Consider the following 25,070-nt stretch of genomic DNA (forward strand, 5'->3'; position numbering starts at 1 on the left):
GGTACGACAGAGATTTAGGAACCAGGTTTTAAATTGTAAGACATTTCCAGGGGCAGATGTGGACTCTGACCACAATCTATTGGTTATGACCTGTAGATTAAAACAGAAGAAACTGCAAAAAGGTAGGAATTTAAGGAGATGGGACCTGGATAAACTGAAAAAACCAGAGGTTGTACAGAGTTTCAGGGAGAGCATAAGGGAAAAATTGACAGGAATGGGGGAAAGAAATACAGTAGAAGAAGAATGGGTAGCTTTGAGGGATGAAGTAGTGAAGGCAGCAGAGGATCAAGTAGGTAAAAAGGCGAGGGCTAGTATAAATCCTTCAGTAACAGTGAAATATTGAATTTAATTGATGAAAGGAGAAAATATAAAAATGCAGTAAATGTAGCAGGCAAAAAGGAATACAAACGTCTCAAAAACGAGATCGACAGGAAGTGCAAAATGGCTAAGCAGGGATGGCTAGAGGGCAAATGTAAGGATGTAGAGGCTTATCTCACTAGGGGTATGATAGATACTGCCTACAGGAAAATTAAAGAGGCCTTTGGAGAAAAGAGAACCACTTGTATGAATATCAAGAGCTCAGATGAAAACCCAGTTCTAAGCAAAGAAGGGAAAGCAGAAATGTGGAAGGAGTATATAGAGGGTCTATACAAGGGTGACGTACTTCAGGACAATATTATGGAAATGGAAGAGGATGTAGATGAAGATGAAATGGGAGATACGATACTGCGTGAAGAGTTTGACAGAGCACTGAAAGACCTGAGTCGAAACAAGGCCCCCGGAGTAGACAACATTCCATTGGAACTATTGACGGCCTTGGGAGAGCCAGTCCTGACATAACTGTACCATCTGGTGAGTAAGATGTATGATACAGGCGAAATACCCTCAGACTTCAAGAAGAATATAATAATTCCAATCCCAAAGAAAGCAGGTGTTGACAGATGTGAAAATTACCGAACAATCAGTTTAATAAGCCACAGCTGTAAAATACTAACTCGAATTCTTTACAGACGAAAGGAAAAACTAGTAGAAGCCGACCTCGGGAAAGATCAGTTTGGATTCCGTAGAAATACTGGAACATGTGAGGCAATACTGACCTTACGACTTATCTTAGAAGAAAGATTAAGGAAAGGCAAACCTAAGTTTATAGCATTTGTAGACTTAGAGACAGCTTTTGACAGTGTTGACTGGAATACTCTCTTTCAAATTCTAAAGGTGGCAGGGGTAAAATACAGGGAGCAAAAGGCTATTTACAATTTGTACAGAAAGCAGATGGCAGTTGTAAGAGTCAAGGGGCATGAAAGGGAAGCAGTGGTTGGGAAGGGAGTGAGACAGGGTTGTAGTCTCTCCCCGATGTTATTCAATCTCTATACTGAGCAAGCAGTAAAGGAAACAAAAGAAAAATTCGGAGTAGGTATTAAAGTCCATGGAGAAGAAATAAAAACGTTGAGGTTTGCCGATGACATTGTAATTCTGTCAGAGACAGCAAAGGACTTGGAAGAGCAATTGAACGGAATGGAGAGTGTCTTGAAAGGAGGATATAAGATGAACATTAACAAAAGCAAAACGAGAATAATGGAATGTAGTCGAATTAAGTCGGTGATGCTGAGGGAATTAGATTAGGAAATGAGACACTTAAAGTAATAAAGGAGTTTTGCTATTTGGGGAGCAAAATAACTGATGATGGTCGAAGTAGAGAGGTTATGAAATGTAGAGTGACAATGGCAAGGAAAGCGTTTCTGAAGAAGAGAAATTTGTTAACATCGAGTATAGATTTAAGTGTCAGGAAGCCATTTCTGAAAGTATTTGTATGGAGTGTAGCCATGTATGGAAGTGAAACATGGACGATAAATAGTTTGGGCAAGAAGAGAATAGAAGCTTTCGAAATGTGGTGCTACAGAAGAATGCTGAAGATTAGATGGGTAGATCACATAACTAATGAGGAAGTATTGAATAGGATTGGGGAGAAGAAAAGTTTGTGGCAAAACTTGACCAGAAGAAGGGATCGGTTGGTAGGACATGTTCTGAGGCATCAAGGGATCACCAATTTAGTATTGGAGGGCAGCGTGGAGGGTAAAAATCGTAGAGGGAGACCAAGAGATGAATACACTAAGCAGATTGAGAAGGATGTAGGTTGCAGTAGGTACTGGGAGATGAAGAAGCTTGCACAGGATAGAGTAGCATGGAGAGCTGCATCAAACCAGTCTCAGGACTGAAGACAACAACAACAACAACAACAACAACAACAACAACAACAACAACAACGCTGTACAGGATGACTAAAGTAAGTTGAGTGCCTGGTAAACCACATGACCCATATGGATCCTCCTACCTCATACTACTTATCCTGGACTCTGAAGATGGGTATTTACTCTCCAATTTATCCTCAAGTCCTGAGACCATACTCGTCAAACTCCAATAACATATATCCATTCTTTTTTTCCCTTCTTTTCTTCAATTATTTACTCTACCGCTTTTAAGTTTATACACACAGTCCCACCCATTCATTCACTCATTCAGACTACATCCTTTTCCGTTTCCTCCCATTTCTTAATTGTGCTATTCATTTCTCCTCTTCTTAACATATATCTTCACTTCTCATTCTGACTTATTATCTCCAGACTGAACCTGCCACAGAGTTTACCAGTGTACTAACTTTGATTTCCTTAGTCTTTGGTCCACTTCATCCTTACAGCAGGAGGAGCTTTCTCATCCTAGGATTTGAGTGATGTTCCCTCCATTTCTAACATCCCTCAACTCATTACTACATCTACCATGAGAAAGGAACTACCAGTTGTGAAAGTTAGGGTAGTTTTTTGTGCTTTTATTTATCTATTTGCTGTACAAAGAATTTCAACTTCGAGTTTCTCTGTGGTCCTTGAAACATCTACACTGACTCCTGTATCTGCATTTGTAATTAATCTGGAGTGTTCACTGCACAAAATGGCGCTCATTTGTAAATCATTACCTGCCAATTCATAGCTGCAAACAACATCATACTCATTTTGCAATCCTTTCTGCTTAGAAAATCCACTGCTTGATAGCAATGTATTGTTTTGTCTCTAACAAAGAAAATGAAAAACAGAAAATAATGTAAACCTTCAACTGACTACTAGTAGATATGATGCAGGAACTACAAAAATGGCTCTGAGCACTATGGGACTTAACGTCTGAGGTCATCAGTCCCTTAGAGCTTATAACTAGTTAAACCTAACTAACCTAAGGACATCACACACATCCATGCCCAGGCAGGATTCAAACCTGTGACCGTAGCGGTCACGCGGTTCAAGACTGCAGCGCCTAGAACTGCTCGGCCACTCTGGCCAGCAGCAGGAATTACATTTGCTCCTTTTCATAAAAAAATTCATCAGAAAATGATATTATAATTTTATATACTAAAACGTACATACTGTTTTTCCCCATATATTTCCCCTTAACTTCCTATTGGCTCATTCCACACTCATTTAAAACACATTATACTACCAAATAACCTCCCCCCCCCCTTTACACACACACACACACACACACACACACACACACACACACACACACGTCACTGAAGATAGAAAAACACAATTTTATATGCTGGCCCAAAATTCTGTTTCATAAAGATAATTAGTAACAAGGCTGATTGAAGGTGAAAATTTTGACATAGTACTTTCTTAAAAATTAAGTTAAAAGCAAACAGTTTATTGCTGTTTCAAGTAATACTTGGAGTTATTCTTCTTTTTGCACCATTAGGAGCCTACCCAGGACGCCCAAGATCTGAGTGGGGAATCAGAATGGTGGGGGCAGAAGAGGGGGTAAATCGTACTAGTTTTGCTGTGAATGACTAAACGGCTGCAAGTTTTTATGACAACAGCTCTGGGTATATGTGCAACTAGTCAGTATCCCTTACACATCATAGCTTTCTTCTAACTGACAATGAATTGATATGAATATCTGTTTGGTGAGACTAGATGCAAATTCAGTTTACAATGGGTGTCTAAGTGAATAGTGGCTGATGCCCTCCCTTTCCCCTCACTGGGTATGCAAGTGTGCACATGCATGTGTGCATGCACGAACTCACACACGCACGTACACACAAAATAATATAAGGAATAGGGTTGGGAGTGTGATCATATAGCATTAAAATTACGGGTACTCAACAACCTGGTTATCAGTGCTCTTGAAAAATAAGAATTAAATGCTTAGAGAAAATAAAGTTTTCCTCATAAACAAACTCCTTGAAACAATGGCTCACGGACTCACTTGAAAGACTATCTGGCAATAACAGAGACAATGATTGCTTATCAGTACATTAATAACAGACAGTAAAAATCATGTAAATGTTGTATGTATGCCTGTATGCTCATTCGTGCCCTTTCCTCATGCTTAAATGAAACAATAATACATAATGAAATACTAAATAAAATGAGAATTAGCTGAAGGAGATGCTAAAAGTTATTATCTGATCAAATGTCTGGCTGACTACCAATTAAAACAAAAAAAGAGCCAGCCACTGTGACCACAAGTAAATGTTGAGTAATGGGTAACAGTTCTGTCCAATGGGCATTAAGAGAGCTTAAATAAATACCCGAGTCTCACTTTAACAACATATATTATAAGAGAAATGGATAGGTGGTCAAAATTCTAAGACTGATTCATAAAATCATGGTTGGCTTGATCACTGAATAAAAAAAGGAAGAACCAGCCACTCTGAGATACATCAAAATAACTATCCAATAATTAGTGAAGGAGTCCTGACAATACACAAAACATTAAAACCTTTTTCACACTTGTTTACTGTTATTTAAAACAATGAATAAAGAATAGTTATTGCCCTCCTGTCAGAATATAAAATACAGTCAACTAAGATGCGGCACACCAATAATGAGATACTCTAAATACTGCACACTGATGGGACCTCCCACCAGAGGAGGTGTCTGCATACCAGAAGACATTGGCCTTTTCTCAGTCATGTTAAAGCCACTTCTTTCAGTCTCTGTGACTGGAATGATATTCTCCATCACAAAACTGTAGGCTTTGCCTGATTTAATTTGTGATTTTGTACTTCCAGCCACACATTCTCCCACTGGCATGTACCGTAATGAGGTAACAAAACTCAAGGGGGACAGCCAAGATTAGTACATAACTTTCCTTGTGTGCATCCCTTGCTCCTGTGCCAGCTTTCTCATATCCCCGATCCCCGTATTACCCAATTTCCCTGGACCCAGCAGAATGATATTTTACTATCCTTAAAAGAATAGCATGTAAAGTGTGTTTTGAATGTAAAATGGCTCTTGTATGTTCTGTACCACTTTGGATGCTCTGTACATTTGCTGAATGGTCTGCAAGACCCTTAGGTAACCAGAGCAACAGAAAAAGTCATTCCACTGATTGCACCTCATCTGTCTCAGTGTCTTTGGGAATCCATAGCTCTCTGTGTCAAAGACAGTAAATTTCATTTGGAAGTCTAATCGCAAGGACACCATCAGGGGAAACTGCTGAGTAGCCTGCTTAGACCAACCAGTGTAAATAAATGTTGGTGCACCTTTAAAAATTAATGAAAGACTTATTTAAAAATAAAAACTGGTGCACAAGATTTCTTGTACATTACTAACAGCCTTAGCTGTGCTACTAATCAATGTTGGTACTTGTTCTGACTAATCCCAAACATGTGAGCACGTGTGTGTGCATGTATTAGAGTAATGAAGCAGCTTGCAGAGCTGGTGGACCAGAATGTTTTAACATAGTCATAACAGACAGTATAAATCTGCAAGGGTTGTATGTATGCCTATTTGCTCATTTGTGCTCTCTCCTTGTGCGCGCGCGCGCGCGCGCACACACACACACACACACACACACACACACACACACACACACACACACGGCTGGCTCCTTTACGTATTTTTTATTTATTTACACGACAAGTTCTGTAGGACCAAGTTGAGGAGCAAATCTCCAAGGTCATGGAACATGTCAGTACATGAAATTACAACATAAAAATATTAACAGATAAAAATAAAATGTTTATTAACCTGAAAAAAGTCAGTCTATAAATTTAAGTAAACGCAATCAACAATACAAGAAGAATCAGCTTAATTTTTGAAGGAACTCCTTGACAGTTCTACTTTGGCTAAGACGCTGCTGATGGCTACTGCACAAGGAATAACAGTTAACACACTTCCTCAAGGGACACCATTCTCCTGGGTATGTCAGCACGAGCGGACTGCCAAATTTCTTACTAAAATACATTCTTCAAGGGATGGACTGCACTACAATTGAAAGAAAACCCTGTGAGCTCCATTCATAAGAGTTTTTGCATAATGTAATACATCCGTTTAGTGTCATAGGCCCATTCAATACATGCCAAGTTCCTGCAGAAACATGCCAAGTCAAGTGAACAGAGATCATAAGAAACTTGGCTCACTGGAAATTGCTAAAGACCAAAAGAGAATTTATTCCAAAAAGAAATGCTTGGATTTAAAAGCAACACCGAAGCATGCAAGGATTAAAATAAGTAATAAATCTAAGGGAGTACATACTGGTACAGTAAAAATTGAATGATCATGGTTGAGGCTACAAATTTGCAAATTGTGTAAAAGTAAAGACTTGTTAACCACAGAAGATATGGAACTAGATTGTAGGTTGAAAAGTATATTGTCTAGTGACCATTTTGGTACTGTGAAGCAGAGAACTGATAAATGTATTGAGAGGAACATTTTACCAATTCGTACTAGGGACGGTAGGAAAACTGCAATTTTATGTAAAGAATTAATAGTAGTAAATGATGCCCACCCACAAACTAAACATTGTCATGAAAGAGTGGTAATCTTAAAAGACATCATTTTTACCAAGGGAGAGCAGTCACTTTTAGAAAAAGGATTCCAGTATAGTACTCAGTCACAACTTAGACCTGCAGTACTAAAGGAGATTATAGCAGAAACCAAAATAGCAACAGTGTGCCAAAATGAATAAATTTCAAATAACAAACGTCACTACAACTGCTATAAAGCATCTAAATAATAATTTTAAATCCTCCATTTCCTACAGGAACAAAAAAATAAAAAAAAAACATACTTCAATTTTAATTAAAAAAGTAAGTGACAAAAAGACAACAATTACTAAGTTGATTAAAGAGAGTTCTGCAATAGTTATATGTGTTGAAGAATATATTAGGAAAACAGAAGCATTTTTCTTTAACAGTAATAATATTGAAGTTAATAAAGACCCTATTAAAATCTTTCATGCAAATGTAAAATGAAAAATTGATAACACTATTTCTCTTCTCACAGGCAGGGGAAAAAGAGTAGCTAAAATGATGAAATGATGCATACTATGTCTTAGGTAAGAATCAAGATACACATGAAAGATAAAACAATATGTTCCATTGTTAATGACATAACTTCATCCAATTATGAACTGAATGAGATAGTTAAAAAAAAAAAACATGAAGAAGCAGCTGTGTTCAATAATACAGCAAATATAAACAATAGTTATGAGCTTGCAAATTACTCTACAATAATTATTACTGTCTGAGACAACGTAATACAACACTCTTTCGATACAGCAAACTTATATACAAATGTACCTGTCAGAGAATGTATGCCCCGAGGAAAAGCTAATAGCATCTGAAAACCTTAAGACAGGAGAAATTATCAAGCTCGCAAAACCCCTTGAGCTCTCTTTTGGGATACAGTTATTTTGAATTCAATGGTACAATTTGCTTCCAAAAAGATGGTCTCACAATGGAAAAGTCTAGCAGGAAGTCTAGCCGATATCTTTGTTAATAGCTTGGGAAATAAATTCTTTTTGATGAATAGTGAATTGACACAAAAAGCAGTTTATTACAAAATGTATGTTGGCAATAATCTATTATTATTTCAAGGTAATGAAGCAGAATTACAACATTACAATGCTTTGCTTAATTACACTGCTTTGCTTACCACTATAATTCAAAAATACTGTTTTCCCTAGAAGTTGTATAGAATAACACAATTTTCTGGACTTATCTAAAACTGAAAAAAAGATGGTAAACATACATTTAATATTTGTCATAAACAAACTTTTACTGATACAATTATTAACAGAAACTCATGTCATCTCTTGTGATACAGTATGATGTACTTTTACTCAATGATTCATCATTTCCTATAGTTTCCATTAAAACAGGATGCAATAGACAAAGAACTAATGACCCTTAACAGTAGAACGGCAGAGTTTATGACATTCCTAAAATGGTCAAAGGGGGTCATTTTATCTTAAACAAGCACTTTATATCAGTGTAATAATTGGTACCATCTTGTGAGTGATAACAGTAATTGTTTAACATGATAATGAATATAGTAATTATTTATTTATATCAACAAAAGAATATCTTTCCAATTTTTCATAGCTCAAGCTGATAACTTTCCCTACTGTAGATTTCCATATATTACCTACTTGTACAATTTTCAAGACACAACTGCTACATATCGCCCTTATTATACTCTCAGGTGTTCTACACATGGCTTTGTTGAACTTTTTACTCAAGTCGTTGGAATCTGCTAGATGCACTTAGCACAGTGATTTCTGCTGTACACACACATTTCTGAACTCGGCTTTGTGACACTTTATACAGTTATCATTGGTCTTGTTACCTTTGCAGATGTTGATTTGGCACTTCCACTTTCTAGATAATTTTGGCTGCGTGTACTTTTCTTTTATTTGTTATTCTTCAGGTCTTTTGTTGCTATTGAGGGTTTTTTGTTCCCCAAATGAAGTATGGACTTCTTTCTTTCCATTGCCTTGTTCATTACTATTTTGTAGATGTCTCATGCATTTATTGCCACAATGTCCAAGATAATGTAGAAGACATGCATTGGCAATCTACTAAATGCAGCTTTTGTAGTACATTTATGGGTCATTTGATCCACCACATCACCCCAATACTTTGTTGCATTGTAGAATGTTACAGTTTCAGGTCTCGCCTTTCCTTCATTGCTTATTGCTATTACACCATGTAGTGTACTCAGAATAATGACATTTTTATTCTTCTTTCGTTTGTATAGTGACATGGCGCACAGCCTGGGTTGCAGTCTTGTGCAGGATGTTGGTGGAGTGTATTGTAGCTTTTAGTTTTTGTACCCTAATGCGAATTTCAGAGCAGACCTCATTTCACTAAATAATGAAGTTTTCTTTTCTCTGAGCTTCTCAGATCATGTTTCTTCCTTGATTAAGAAATGGCTCCACTAGATGTAGAACAATGTACTGAGTACTTGCTTCTCCCTATTTGTGTCCTCTTTTCTGGGGTATAGGAAAGAATCAAATTTATACTTTGTCGTTACATCAGCAGCAACCTAGAATTTGAGACCACATTTGTTCAGTTTGAGTGATCCTACATCTTGTTCTGCTTGGTGACAGTTGCTCATCAATGGTTATATTTTCTCCAGGGTGATAAGAATGAATACTGTTTTCCAGGAACTTAACCAAATTTCAGGTACAAGAACAAATTTATTGGCTGGCAGGCTTTTGGCTGGGGTCAATTTCTTATCTAAATGGGAAAATAGAAGCAGCTCCTGATCTCTACCCCTTGGCATAATGTCCTTGAAAAAGTAGTCCCTCAAAAACGAGACCACAGATCTTATGATGACACCTATATAATAGTTATCAATTTTTTACAGTTCTCGACTCTAGGCACAGATAATAGTTATCTTTTTTTTTACAGTTCCTCGAGTCACAAGATACAGTTATTGTTTTTAGCACTTTTGGCACATCTGATTCTGTGTATTTCCTCAAGAGAATTGGCAGACACTAGACAGAAAGCACTGATGACAGTCGTCTACTCGTTGACAAGTTTAAGCAGCAGAATCTCATCTCCCCTTTAGAATGTCGACAACCAATCTACGTCTAGAAGATGAAAAATGGGCAATATCCCACTCAGTTCCATTCCTAGCGATCATCTTTGTGCAGGCATTCAATGACTGAGTCTGCTGTGATGGATGAGGTGAGGATCAACACAGATCAGCATCTGAATCCTCCTCTAGTAATTTCATCTCATTCGCAAGGTCTCCTCTTCATCACACTTGCCTCTAGTACAAATTCCTCTACTTCATCAGTGGTGTCTATTTCAATTCTATGTCAGACTTCTCAGATGAAACATTTCTTCTTCAGAAAGTTGACACTGGTGAGATATGTTAGCAAACGACTTTCACAGACAAATAATTTTACCTGAATGACATAATATTAACTGTGGCAGACTGGAATGTGTATATGCCAAGAGGCAACAAAGAGCAAAAAAAAACTCTGCACAATTGCTAATTGTTGACTCTTCACTATTGAATTATTTACAGTTGTTGTCAAATTGACATCTTCCACTGTTTTAGGTGTGTATCGAATAAGATGTCCAAGAAATATAAATGTTTTATAAATTCTGTACAGCATTATAATAAGATAAAGATTAGGAAAATTCATAGATTTCATAAATGAAATAAAAAGGCTGGATAGGACATTAAAGAAAGAAGTATGGCAGGTGTCATTTTGACCTCTTCCACTGTTCCAGTGTTACATAAATTATCATTGGAACAATTATAAACAAAGAGTTATCACCAATATTTAAAGCAAACTGGTAAAACAGAAGCAATCCGCTGATGTCAACAGCATAAACTTATTTGGTAAATGTAAATGACATGTGACTAGGGCCTCCCGTCAGGTAGACCGTTCACCAGGTGTTAGCCTTTTGATTTGATGCCACTTCGGCGACTTACCTGCCACTATCCCATAAATATATGGGTAGATGCACTGGTAGAAAGCCCAATAATCTATGATAGCACATTCACAACAAGTACGGTAACTGTACACATTGATGGGAAGTCATGGCAAAGGAAATATTTGCTGATGACACTGTGTGCGGCTCAGTGTGGATGCTGCTAGGTAGTGATATTGTCACACTGTAAACAGAATCTAGTCCAAATACAAAAGCAGTGTCTTTAATAAAGTACATCACTGAACCCTGAAATAACACTTATTATGAACATTGATGTACAGCCTCAACAAAAGTGGAGGGAGCGTGTTGCTATTCATACAAACATTACAAACATCAGAAATTTTGAAAACCTTCAAGCAGTGATAAATATTAAATGACAAATAATTGCAAGTGGTCATGTTAGAACTGGCGTCCAACAACATGCCATACAACGTTAATTTCTTCATCACACTGTGTGCAGCACAGCTCACAGCGCTGCTTCTTTTCCAGGAGAAATAGGGATCCCTTGTTTCAGAAGGTCTCACTGGAACCAACAGCACCCTGGATCTAGATTTTGTCAATGTTCATCACGCGGCAGCACTGGAGGATTGTCATTTTCTGGTCATGTTGTCACATCCTCTTCACTATAACGAACATCAAAGGTGGTCCCTCCCATCAAAACTTAGCAACCATCAAATGGATCTTCACTTCCCTTGAACAAGAAGCCCTCTACATCTACATTTATACTCCGCAAGCCACTCGACGGTGTGTGGCGGAGGGCACTTTATGTGCCACTGTCACTACCTCCCTTTCCTGTTCCAGTCGCGTATAGTTCGCGGAAGAACGACTGTCTGAAAGCCTCCGTGTGTGCTCTAATCTCTCTAATTTTACATTCGTGATATCCTCAGGAGGTATAAGTATGGGGAAGCAATATATTCGATACCTCATCCAGAAACGCACCTTCTCGAAACCTGGCAAGCAAGCTACACCGCGATGCAGAGCGCCTCTCTTGCAGAGTCTGCCACTTGAGTTTGTTAAACTCGCTATCACAGTTACCAAATAATCCTGTGACGAAACGCGCTGCTCTTCTTTGGATCTTCTCTATCTCCTCCGTCAACCCGATCTGGTACGGATCCCATACTGATGAGCAATACTCAAGTATAGGTCTTTGACAATTTGTGCCTCAGGACAGTAATAAGGCTTCATACTGAGGTCTTGGATGACATCTCTGTACTTTTGTCTTCTTGATGAATGGTAATAATCCTCTACTTCATATGTGAGGTCCCACAGGCCCGGAAAGATAGAATACAGTCCAAAGAACCACTTTAGTACCCTTTTCGATAGTCCCACTTTCCACCATCATAAAAATCCATATCAACTCTCCTGGGCTGTCTCTCACTGATTGGTGCCTAACATTATACAACTCTCTGTCTTCCAACTAGACATCCAGCACCCATTTGCAAGCCAAATGTCTTGCCTCTTCAGTCCTAGTGATAATATGTTTCACGCAGTCATCCTGAGGATTGTCATGTTGAAATAGGAAAAGTGTATCTATTGTTGGTTTGGTATAATGACTATGGAGCAGAAAGAAAGGTGAGAGTTCTGTAATGCCTTGCTTTACTGTGTTGTATGCGAATGTCATTATGGGCAGTACTGTCTGCCAGTCTCTTCGTTCGACATCAATGTACATCTAGAGCATATCATCTCACTTCTGATACTAGTCTCGATTGGAAAACTTTTCAACAAGCACAGATGGTCATGTTGGATGTTCTGTGCTTCAAAATAACGTCATCTACAACAAATCGTACAACTTTCAGAGGTTCTGCAATCTGTAGAGCTTTGGTGACAGCTTAGCAGGTAAGGAAGTCAGTGCATATTGTAATCCATCAGTTCCCAAGTGTCAACTTCAGGAACCTCCACAAGATGCAGATTCCAATTCAATGGAATGGTGCTGTTGCTGGTGGAATTGTTACCATATGTCCCGGAGCTAACTGTGGCACATATTACCGTTGCTGGTATTGCTAACTGTGGCTCACATAGCCTCTAATGGAACAAAAGGGACCTGGCCACTGATACCTGTGTCTGATTCTATCTAGAGTCTTCTGAACTCATATCGCCAGATGTTGGCCCACTGTGTAAAAACTTCAGGATAGCTGTCCAAGGGTAAGCTGGTATGACAAGCTCCCATTTCTATCTCACTGGATCATAGTTCCTCATACAAAATGTTTGTTTATTAACTGGAATTCTTTGACCAGTAATGTAACAATGACAGATTCCATCCATGCTGCTGTGTTCTTCCACTGTATTCCTTGAAAGGCAGTGGGCACTCTTGTGTTTGCTTCCATTTTTAATTACCAATAATATTTCTGAAGCCTCGGCGACCATCTCGCCAGTCGACCCAATGGATCCTTTAGGCTACTCGTCCAGCACAATGGTAAATATTTTGTCAAATAAATACAGTAGGAACTTGTTAAGGGCCCAAATAATTGCAAGGCACTCTTTCTTGGTTGCAAAATAGTTCATCTCGGACTTGGAGAGTACTCTGAATGCATGAGTTGTCACATTTTCAGTGCCCTCCTGCACTTGTATTTTAACTGCATCCATCCATAACTACTAGCATCAGTGTGAAATTCTGTCTCGATATTATTGCCATGCAGTGCTGGGCTGGAGAAGGTGTTGTGCCTCTTTCTCTCGCTAGAGGAAAATTTGACATCTCCCTGCAGAAGCCATCACAAGTTATGAAGGCAGTCTCTTTGCCAGTCAAGTGTGTCATCCTCGATTTGCCAGTAGCCTGCCTGCACATCCATAATTGAATACTCTGCTCCTATCAAGCAGTCTAAGACAGGCCTGGCCAAACAGCGCTCAGCAAGAGCAAGTACTCCAGCTGTACTCATGCCTCATATTCCAATCACAATGGCAGATGGGGCAGAAGGGTGAGGAAGAAGAGGAAAATGGAGGTTGGAGCTGGATGGCACTAGAGCAAATCAGTCATCTTTTCAAATGTCAAACAGTTTACTGATACTACTACTTGATTTAAAATATATTTATGTTCTGCATTAGGAATAATATGACATCCACACACCTGTCCAAAAAAGATAAAGTGGAGATGTTGCATCGTACAGTGCCAAACAGGAATTGCGGTACCATTTGAGGGCCATGTAAAGTACTTAATATGCCATCGCACTATGAGCTGCAAAAAAAAATATTCACTGGAACAACATTACAACACCAGCTACCAAGGACGATATGCTTTTGTCTTTTCAGAGATGACAGTGAGTGCTGGCTGAACTGTAGGCAACCAATAAGGAAAAAACTGAGTTAAGGATATGTAGAGTGGTGGCAAAATCTTTTAAGGTCAACATCACAAATTATTTGAATACATTAAAAGTCTTAATGCAAGGAGAGAATCATTTGGTAACAAATATGGTGGACTAGATTCATGCTAGCAAACAAAAATTAAATTCTATGGAAGAATCAGCTTCAAGTTCAAGACATGGAGAACATTTATCTGAATTTAAGGTTGTCATTTGTGGAGAACACAAGAATGACTACATTCCAGTAATTGAAATATTTCATCATGAGTTCTCAAAGAGATTCCAAGACTTTGTACGACTGAAGACAGATTTTGATCTGTCAGACCATTCTCGCATTTGGTTACCGATGTACCTCATAACTTCCACCTATATCTCATCCAGCTCAAACACCTGTTTGTCCAACCCAGGTATTTACAGGACTTTTATAAACTATCACCACACAAGCAATATCGCTGATGGCACAAGCAAGCTGCTAAATTTAGTTAAATGTTTGATTCAAGACATGTGCGAACATTTCCTTTATGTTATGAAATTGGCAAAGTTTGGCCAACATTTAGGTTTAACAGATTTTAAACTGTCTGACTGTGTCCTTGACAGTATCACAAACCATAGTTCCTGAAATATTACATATTCCAAAATCATGATGTGTATTAATTAATAAACATCACAATTTAATGTTCAAAGCCATTATGTAAAGCTTTACGTAGTTCTGTTCATTATATTAGTATTATGTATTGTACTCCTCCAATCAAGCATTATAAGCTATTGCTCTGGCAGAAAATTAAAAAGCTGAAAATAAACACATGATAAAATCCTGCATATAAAAGGATGCTGCAATATATGCCCATTACAAGTAGTCGCACTGTTTTACATACATGCCTCCTTAAGTTTCCAGTGTGTGTATAGGCTTTGGCATACAGCCATCTCAGTCACACACCTTCTCATATTCGTGCAGTGGTGGGGGAAGCTGGAGCACTGACCAGCCTCAGCTGTGTGTGCAAAATACAAGCGTGCTAAGGAAGCACAAAACTTGGTCGGGCCAGGTCTAGGGTGCCGTCATTGCACATCACTGGACAGACATATTTTTATATGATTCTGTTTAGTCGTTGAAGCAGCACACACACACACACACACACACACACACACACACACACACACACACACACACACACACACACACACACACGGTTGTGTGCGTGGTCTTGGTCACTCTCTCTCTCTCTTTCACCCACCTCCCCCTCCCTCCTGCCCTTTCCATGCACATGTATGATGCCACACACCATATCATTATGGTTATGAAATGAAGCCAATTATGCCGTTATTTATGTACTGAAACTTTTATTTAATTGAAAGACGAGAAAGCAGTTAAAACAGCCAAGTTTGTTAGCTGTACTGTAGTAATAATACCATGAGCTGTGTTGCCTGCAATCTGGCGTAGTGTTAAGCGTCACTGGTGGGTGTGCCACGGGCCACCAGTTCAAACCTGACCACTCACAATTATTTGTCATTTGGTATTTATCAGTTCTGGGATATTTCTTGTATTTATAATGTTCGTATGTTTTGGAATGTTTGATGTTGGTATAAATAGCTGCTCTCTCCTTCCAGGAATTCACTTCTGTTCTGGCTGTACATTGCTGTTTGTAAAAAATGTGCTTTCAGTGCTAAGTGCTGCACTTCACTGATGACCCACTTTCAGATTTGGACTTGATTCGGGTTATGATGCGACACTGATTGGTAGAAATGCTGGTTACTTCAAAACATCTTTATCACTACGGCTCCAGTTAGGTACTGTAAAAACTGTTGCCTACACAGACAGCAAGACAGCAACGGGCATACAAGCAGTACATTGTTCCTGTATGGTCCATATTTCCAGAAGACCAGTCAGTTCAAAAACAGCAGTACGTCAGCTGCACCTCATGCATCTTTCAGTGTTTTTTGAATATGCTGATCATGATCCGATGAAAGGATTTGACCGAGTCGCCAAATACAATGACATGATGTGTGTGACAATGGCACAGACCAGTAGTGGTCCGATAATGATGAAGATAAGCTCAATAGCTGGGATAAATTCCAGGGTGATCTGAAGATGATGGTTGGTGACATCAGCAGCAAGTCTGCTTAGTGAAAGAAGAATTGAAGAACAAGGCCTAACATTATTGGGAAAGGACACGGTCCTATATACACAATGTTTTGGCTCTGTCCTCCAAATGTAGAAAAATGTACATGAATGTAGATGAGTAGGAAAAACAATCCTGTAACATTTGAATACAGCATTAGCAGTGTGCTGCTTGATCCAGTCATGTCAGTTAAATATCTAGGCTTTATGTTGCAAAGCGATATAAATTGGAAAGAACACATAAGGAAGGCAAACGGTTGATTTTGGTTTATGGGGAGAATTTTAAGAAACTGTACCACAGGCGAGCTAATGGAGACCACATTACAGAACACTAGTGCAACCCATTCTTGGCTACTACTAAAATGTTTGGGATCCCCACCAGGTCAGGTTAAAGGAAGACATCAAAGCAATTCTGGGATGTGCTGCGATAATTGTTACCAATAGGTCTGATCAATGCGTCATGAACTCAAATGGATACAATGTACGTTCTGCCATGCATCATATGATGGCCTGTGCATTACGCATGTCCCCACAAGTGTGAAATTTCATTAAGATTAATAAAAGTACATTTAATTTTTGGCAAAACCTCATTTCTGTGTATGAAGTGTGTTACAAATACACATCACAGTTCAATTTTCCAGCAAAACTATATGAAAAAATGTTTTCCCATGTCATATTCCAACATGGGGCGGTGTGGGTAATGTGTTGCCACTTGTGTTTCGACTTGGGGCCTAGATTTTCAGAAACGCTCTTTGATTGTATACACGAACACAAATATCTGACCTCTCAGCAGATTATTCCAACTGGCAAGCTCTTTATCATTACAAGCAAATTCAAGAGACATGTGACAGTACATTGGTCCTCCTTCCTTTGAACAAAATAATTTGTCACTGGGCAATTAGTGATAACAAGCTGCACATTCCCACTGTTTCTCTGATAACCTTTTGCGGGACACATACATCCCAATTGTGGTGAAAAGGTTTAGCAGTTCATAAATTTTCCGAACCAATCGCCTCCTGTTATTAAATACTATAAGGAAAGCTATCAGGAATGATAACAGCACTCAGTTTGTTCAATTATTATTTCATTATTATCAACTTGGTGTAGTGTATTCAGAAAATTCTGATACAATTAATTCAGTACCTATTACCCCACTAATGATTCAACAACAGCAAAATTTTAATTGTAGGAAAGTGAGAACAGTTACAGATAACATATGGAGTTATTAGTGTTCAATACAAAAAAAAACAAAACAGCCTAATGCTAGTCAGAACATAAGTAAGTTCATTACCTTACATTTTCCTCAAAGACCATTGTTCGGAAGATGTCTTTGCAAATCCTACTGAAGCAGTCATTCACTACTACCATGTCAACAGTCTCACCATACGTTGTTCTCATTTTCTCAGCAACATCAGTCCGTACATCACTTACAGCAGTATCACGTGATATCTTGTCATGGGTATAATCTCTAAATATTTCTCTCAATCGCATTTCACTGCAACTTCTTACAGCTTCTACAATATCATCTGGGTGATCTCCTGGAGGGGTAAAATCTCGTTTTGCCTTTCCATAGTGCTTCTGCAATTGTAAAATTCCTTGAATTACAGCCTGGCATTCACGAACACCCATTTTTATGGCTTTCAGTAAATCTTGCTGCAAAATGTTATCTGCTGCTGCCTCCATCATCACTACAAGATTGTGCCTCGCAGCTGTCACTACTAGGTTTAATGTGCTCATGGACAGCTCACGGCGAGTAGGATTAACAATCAACTCGTTGTCCACCAACCCAATTCTAACGGCACCAACGGGCCCATTCCATGGTATGTCCGAAAGACAGAGTGCTGCTGAGGCACCATTAATGCTTGCTATGTCTGGGTCATTAACACCATCAACAGCCAGAAGATTGCACACAATCTGAGTTTCATACGAAAAACCTTCTGGAAAAAGAGGTCTCAGAGACCTATCAATGAGGCGACCAGTCAAAATTTCTCTCTCAGTTGGTCCCAATTCTCTCCGCATGAAATTTGTGGGGATTCGTCCAGCGGCTGCAGCCTTCTGTCTGTAATCGACGGTTAGAGGCACAAAATTCGTAGACGTTGCTTTCGATTTGCTTACTGCTGTTACCAAAACTGAAGTGTCGCCCAACTGAGATAGTGCACACCCGTCGGTTAATCTCGCATACTGTCCTGTTGACAGAACAATCTTGCGCCTGAAAACATATGGACAATAAATGAAAAATAATTTTCCGCATAAATAAAGTTTCAGTTGCGGTTTGTTACCGATATGTAGGCTTATTCTGCAAGTGCAATATAGTATTTTCGTTTTATTTTACCCATTTGAAAACTGAGCTTCAATCTCTGGAATACGTGAATTAGCTTTCTCGGAAAAGTATCTCACATTCTGTGATAATATGTACTTCTGTTCTGTAGTAACGAATTCATACAAATTCCGCACGCCTCTCACATATCCCCACCAACATGTAGCCATCACTGCCCTCCAGCCAGACAGCAAAATAGTAAACAATAAACACACATGTTAACTACGTCAAAGATAGCTCAAGGAGGTTAGAAGTATCTTTGGTTAGCAACGAAATAAACAATGCTGTTTTTCCGATCGCTCTCAAGAATATTGAGAAAGGCTGAATAATTATTAACAAATCGACTCTAAACTGCGTTGACTGCAGTGACAAACTTTTCGAAGAGCGGGTAGCGAAAAATGTTGCTTGCAGTTACGGCAGCCGCGCTGAGCAGTCGTTTGTGCTTCGTGCAGCGGCCGGCATCGGTTCCATCAAGTGTTTTGTATAATTGTTATCAACTTTTTTAATGTAATCTACTGGATATTTTATCTACAAGTAGTTAGTAACAAGTGTCAAAGCATCGTCGCAGGGAGATTTCTCAGCGGCTATTTTTAAAATGGAAACTAATGAAATCCCAATCGATACCGGCCAAGGGTCGGCTATCGCTTTGCATTCGAGTTACAAAAACGAGACTGTCATGATGCACTCACCTTCAACCGTGTTAATTACAAATAAGCATCTATTGAGTACCATCGAAATGTGCTGTCAAGATCAGTCTCCTCAGAATTATCAGAGGGAGATGGATCAGCATTCATCAAGTTCAACTGTCTTGTCGCAGTGTCGGACAAACAACGTCCAGCGACAAAAGGCCAGATACCGGTCACCATCACCCCAATAGGCAAGAGGTCCTGACGCAAATGTTCCGAAGAAGGCAAAGGCAAGTGAAAAGCACAGTAGTAATGTTGAAGGGGACGTAGATATGGTAGATATTGATAATGTTGCACACACTATGGAAGTTACAGGAGTAGACAGTAACTTGAGTGTAAATATAGGAGACAGGAATTTCAATGACCAGCCTGCTTCCCAAAAATCTTTTAGTCGTAAAAACTTGGATAATTCAGTGACCACAACGGTACCGCCTACAGGAAATAACACGTTTCCTAGTAACAAAAAATATGCTAGTAAAGATAATACATATCAATCAACAGACATTGGTCCCTACTTCGTCTTTGTAGAGGGAGAAAATGACAATGTAGGGAAGTTACAGCCGATGGCTCTTGGAAGAATCTTGTTCACAGAAAGTAATAACTTAAGACATGAAATAGTTAACATCTCAGCTATTGGTAGAAACAGGTATAAAATTGAAACCAAAACAGCTCAGTCTGCAAACTCGTTGTGGTTGCTTAGTTTTTCAGTTGAAGAATATGGAGGCTTATATTCCAAATTTCCTAACAAAGAAAAGGGTAGTCATCCATGATGTCGATATTGCATTATCTCACCAAGACATCCTTGCAGAAATAAAGTTGGAATTTTTAGTAACCGACGTCCGAAAATAGAAAATGAAGAGTTGTAACATTTAAATCTCAACAACTTCCCCAGTATGTATATTTGTGCGGTATGCGATACCCTGTTGAACCGTATGTCCAGTCAGTTTTACAATGTCATAATTACCTTAGATATTTCCATTTAATTTTGCAATGTCGCAGTAGTGACCGCTGTGCGAAATGCTCATGAGCCCACGAAACCTCAGTGCTCACATGCTGGAGAGCCCAGGTGTTTGCATTGCAACGGAAACCACCTCGCTACTGATCCCAGTTGCCCAATTTATCAGCAGCATATGGAAGCAAAAGCGCAGCGAAGGCTTTGGCGCTTCTTACACAATGGCAGTCTCATCACTGCGACCATCATTTGTGCAGACTACTGCTGATGTTTCTATAACACGAAAGCTCTCTCCTAGTGACTGGCCTAAAATATACGAGAAACCAAAAGGTTTGAACATGAGAAACAAAAGGTTACAACAGGGATCTAACCATGCAGTTATATCGCTTCCAGCTCCCAGGTCTTACAAAAATAAATCATTTACTCACAGTCCATACAAGCAGGGTTATTCTGATATGCCATACGACTTTCAGGGTCCACAGAACTCAACACAAAACAATCCATACCCTCCCACTCCTCTGGCAACACCTTATACTGGTCAAGAAACTACCATTTACATCTTTGTGCTATAATAATGCAGATCTTTCTTTCTCTTAAAAATGAAACAGACATGGAAATGACACAGGCTCTTATAGGTAGTGCTGTTGAAGACTTCCGCAAATCTGACAATGGCTTTTAAAATACTCCAGTGGATTGCAAGGTCAGCAATCTTGAACAGAGAAAGTCTTTATCGGTAGCTTAGCAACAGCCACATGCCAGTAGCTTGTATTTGCGAAACTTGGTTTCAGCCAACCCAACAAATACAATTCAAAAGATACCCTGTTCTTAGAAACGACTGAGACGATGGAAAAGGTGGAGGAGTAGCCATGCTGATTAGAGAGACGATTAAATATAAAAAATTGTACATCACTATTAGGACAACAGAATGCCAGGTAGTTGCTCCTGTAATTTACACTCCTAACGACGCATTCACCATCGTCACCATTTACAAACCACCTAAGTGTAAAATACAATATCTTTCACTAGATCAGATTGTAGCCCAACTTTAAAAGCCATTTATCCTTTGTGTAGACTTCAACGCTCGCCACTAACTTCGGGGCTACGTAATAGATGATGCGGGTGGCAGGGAGTTAATTACACTTTTTGAAAAGTTCACTTTGGTTATTCTAAATTATGGTTCTCCTACAATGATACATAACCCAAACAGAGGACCGTCGGCCATCGATTCGACATTGTGCTCTGTTGACTTCAACTGTGTAATGAAGTGGACAGTCAAATAAGACCCTCTTGGCTCATATCATTTCCCTCTGGAAATCACAATAGACTTAACTAGAAAATAGACAATAGAAATTGTCTACCCAACCAGCAGGTGGAAAATAAAGGATGCTGACTGGCCAAAGTATACTGCAACAGTCCAAGTGACGTTTCAATCTTTTAACAATTTGTTAGCCTGAAAGAGGCCTACCAACAGCTAATTTCAATTATTGAAGACGCTGCAACAATTTCCATTCAAAGAAAAAAGGAAGTAATCGTTTTGAAGCAACAGCCCCCAGACTGGTGGACACCAGAGTGCTCAAGAGCCATAGCACAGCGCAAACTTGTGTAGAGTAACTACTGTAAACAACAAAATGTAGAAAACTACATTGGATACTGGAAAATAGCAGCGAAATTTCGAAGGCGGTTAAAAGACTATAAAAAGAATAGCTGGCAAAATTTCTGTGAATCTTTAAATAACATTGTTAGCATCGCTGATGTTTGGAAGAAATTAAGATTTTCCAAAAACAAATATGCTACTATGAGTTAGCCATTAAGTGACACATGGCTTAAAGACTTTGTGAATTTAATCTCACCAGCTTCCGCAGGCGAGCAGCCATGTTGCCCCCTTTAGAAACGGGATTACAATCATCCGCTCGTGATACCGTTTTCGTATGAAGAGCTGATGAATGGCATTAAAAAGATCGTAACTTTCATTCCCAGTAAGGAAGATATACACCATCAGATGATAGAAAATCTCCCAGACATAGTACTCAGAAAACTATTACAGATATTTAGCCAAATATGGATGAATGACATGCTAATAGAAAATTGGACAAGTAGTGGTACCCATACTGAAACCATATAAGGATGAAGAGCAGACCAAATCATATAGACCTATTTCTCTTTCTTCCTGTATGGGTAAAGCTTTAGAACCCCTGGTAAAAAATCGCTTGGAATGGTGGTTGGAATCAAGTCAGACCCTGGCATCGAGTCAGTATGGGTTTAGAAAAGGCAAGGGAACAATATATAATTTAAATATCTTAACCTCAGAGATCTATGATGCAACAACAGAAAAGTGAATGTAACAGCTATATTCCTGAATATAGTTGAAGCATATGATAGTGTTCTTATGCCTGTGTTGCTACAGGAGTTGGAAACCATTGGAATCCCACCACAACTGATTTATGAAATCAGCACTTTCTTCACTGAAAGACACATACGGATTCAGTTCCAAAATAAATTAATTGGTCCACGTCGCCTTACAACAGGTCTTCCACAAGGAGCTACCCTCAGCCCCCTACTCTTTGCACTGTATACTAACGAGCTGGTGAGGCTTATGCCTTTCCAGTTAAAATCCAGAGTATGCATATATTTGTTTGAATGTGTCGACCAAAGGAATGGATTAGGCTGTGTGTAAACAACCAAAGGCGATGGGCACACTGGATCAAATATTACATAGCTGTGGGCTACAGATTTCGAAAGAAAAACCCGTACTTGTTCCCTTCACATACCAAATTATGCCAGGCTACTTAAATAGTGCAAGACTTTCTGGTCATAAAATCCCACTAAAATCCTAGGCGAGGTTTCTGGGTGTTCTCTTCGATTCCAGAATGAGTTGGATGCCTCATATTGAAACCGTCATCAGAATGTGTGAAAAAGCATTGAACCTTATCAGATCAGTGACAAGAGTATGGTGGGGGGCTCACTCCAACACTCTGGTCACCCTCTGCTGCATGTTGAAACGTTCCCGTATGAACTATGGATGCACGGTCTATCACACTGCTGCTAATAAGTACCTAACATTACTGGACAAACTGCAGTACAGAAGCTTACGCATCTGCTCGGAGCTATGCATTCTTCGCCCACCAACGCTCTTCTCTTGGAAGCATCAGAAATGCCTCTGCACATTCGCAGAACAATGATGTGTGATTGTTATACCTTACAGTGGATGGTAGATACTGAACATCAACTGATAAAAAAGTGCAAAACGTTCTCTCAAATCGGGAATAACAGAAATGTCATGAAACAGCAGTTTTATATCTACAAGCGGTATGAAGACTGGAAACACCTCCAGAAGAAAGTATATCGAAGTGAGGTTCTTCCAATGTCCCTACATGACTATCACAGCTCTTATTACGATATTCCTGTAACATATGTTAACTGTTCCAGAAAAGGAAAAGAATATGTGCAGTTTTCACCTATGTCGCACCTGGCAGAAAAGTGGACAGGATATCATAAACTATATAAAGATGGCTCAAAATGGGGACGGAAAATCATACCGGATGTGGTTTCTTCTGTCCAGAATATGCAGAAGAAAGGAAGTATCAACTACCAGGTGATGCTTCCATATTTCTTGCTGAAACCTTTGCTGTTATAAAGGCAATCAAATATACAAGATCTCTCAAAATCCCCAAGGCAGTAATAATCACTGACTCTCAAAGCGTTCTGAATTCCGTTAGTTACAGGAATTGGGACAAAAGGAACTAGTAAATGCACCCTCGACACACTGGATCAATACCACAAAGCTAAGTAGACTGGCTAAATTATAGAATTTGTATGAGTCAAATCACATTCCGGCATTCTATTTAATGACAAAGCAGATCAACTAGGGAGAGATGCGATTAACAAAATTATGGACAGTAAACTTCCATACACAGAATACCCCCTAAAAATAAAACAACAAGCGATTCTTTCATGGCAGGAAGAATGGAATGAAAGCCAACAAACAAGAGGTGAAAGTATGAATGTATACAGACATTCATACCAAGACAGACATGGTTTGCAAACTTCAAACATTCAAGGAAAATTATAACGTCCATTGTGAGAATGTGTCTCAATCAGGGATCTTTCGTTCTTTCCATGCTCCCTGACATAGAATCAGCGTATCGGAGACACCCTACTGTCAATGTGAAGAGTAAACTATTTGTGAAGTATATCACATCTTATTTCAGTGTTTCAGTGTAGACGCTATGAGAAACGAAGAGTCGACTTTTTAAAGGAGCTCTTAAGACTTGGCCACTGCCAGCCGCTTTGCACGATTCCAGTTCTCGGAGACACAAGCAGTAGTAGGCTACATATTATGCCACATCGCGGTTTTTAGCGAAAGAAGACATAAAAATCTAAAATGAATTGAACTTAACTACAGAACTTAATGAACAAATAAATTTTTAGCAGTCAACTGTGTTTTGCAATCCGATTAAAATAATTTGGATCTAAAAACATATGAATGTATGGCCTAAACAGTATGTATGACGAAAAAAAATTTACCTTTTTATATGCATCAGTACATTTATTAGTGATGGCTAAAAAGTTTGTATGCTAGAAGCCAATGAAAAAAGGTGTTAGAATCTATGGAGATGCCCTAACGCTATAAATGTGGAGCTAGCGACTTAAGGGGCCTTCATATGTTCAATAATATATTCAAATTGTCAGTATGGTGATGGTCTGAAGCCATGTATTAACGTATTGTTAATACTAGAAATACTAATGAACGACATTGAGAGGTCTCAAAATATTCTCAGTATTGTCAGTATATAATGAACGCGTGAGCTCAAGTATTGACCGTATGACAAAATCCTGTATTCAAATTTCATAAGAACTTCGGGAACAAGCCATGTGGCGTTAGTGTGCACTGTTTATTTTTTTAATTCACTGTTGTGTATATCATACATCGAATTCTATTTTTAAGGAGTCTTTTAACACAAAAGAATTTTAATAGGCCTA

The 25,070-nt window shown here is 38.9% G+C and overlaps 1 protein-coding gene across 1 annotated transcript in view; it reads right to left on the reverse strand.

Moving 5' to 3' along the window:
* The window catches only part of LOC126360761 (polyribonucleotide nucleotidyltransferase 1, mitochondrial), a 114,670-nt gene extending 95,833 nt beyond the window's left edge, over window positions 1–18,837 (reverse strand). The window contains exons 1-2 of the mRNA XM_050007736.1: window positions 18,468–18,837; window positions 17,427–18,344 (exon numbers count right to left, since the gene is read on the reverse strand). Of these exons, the coding sequence (XP_049863693.1) occupies window positions 17,427–18,344; window positions 18,468–18,622 (1,073 nt within the window). The 5' untranslated portion in view covers window positions 18,623–18,837. The remainder of the gene's footprint in view (window positions 1–17,426; window positions 18,345–18,467) is intronic.
* Window positions 18,838–25,070: the final 6,233 nt, after the last annotated feature.

Source organism: Schistocerca gregaria, chromosome 1 (assembly GCF_023897955.1).
Source record: "Schistocerca gregaria isolate iqSchGreg1 chromosome 1, iqSchGreg1.2, whole genome shotgun sequence".
In the NCBI taxonomy this organism is placed as follows: Eukaryota; Metazoa; Arthropoda; class Insecta; order Orthoptera; family Acrididae; genus Schistocerca; species Schistocerca gregaria.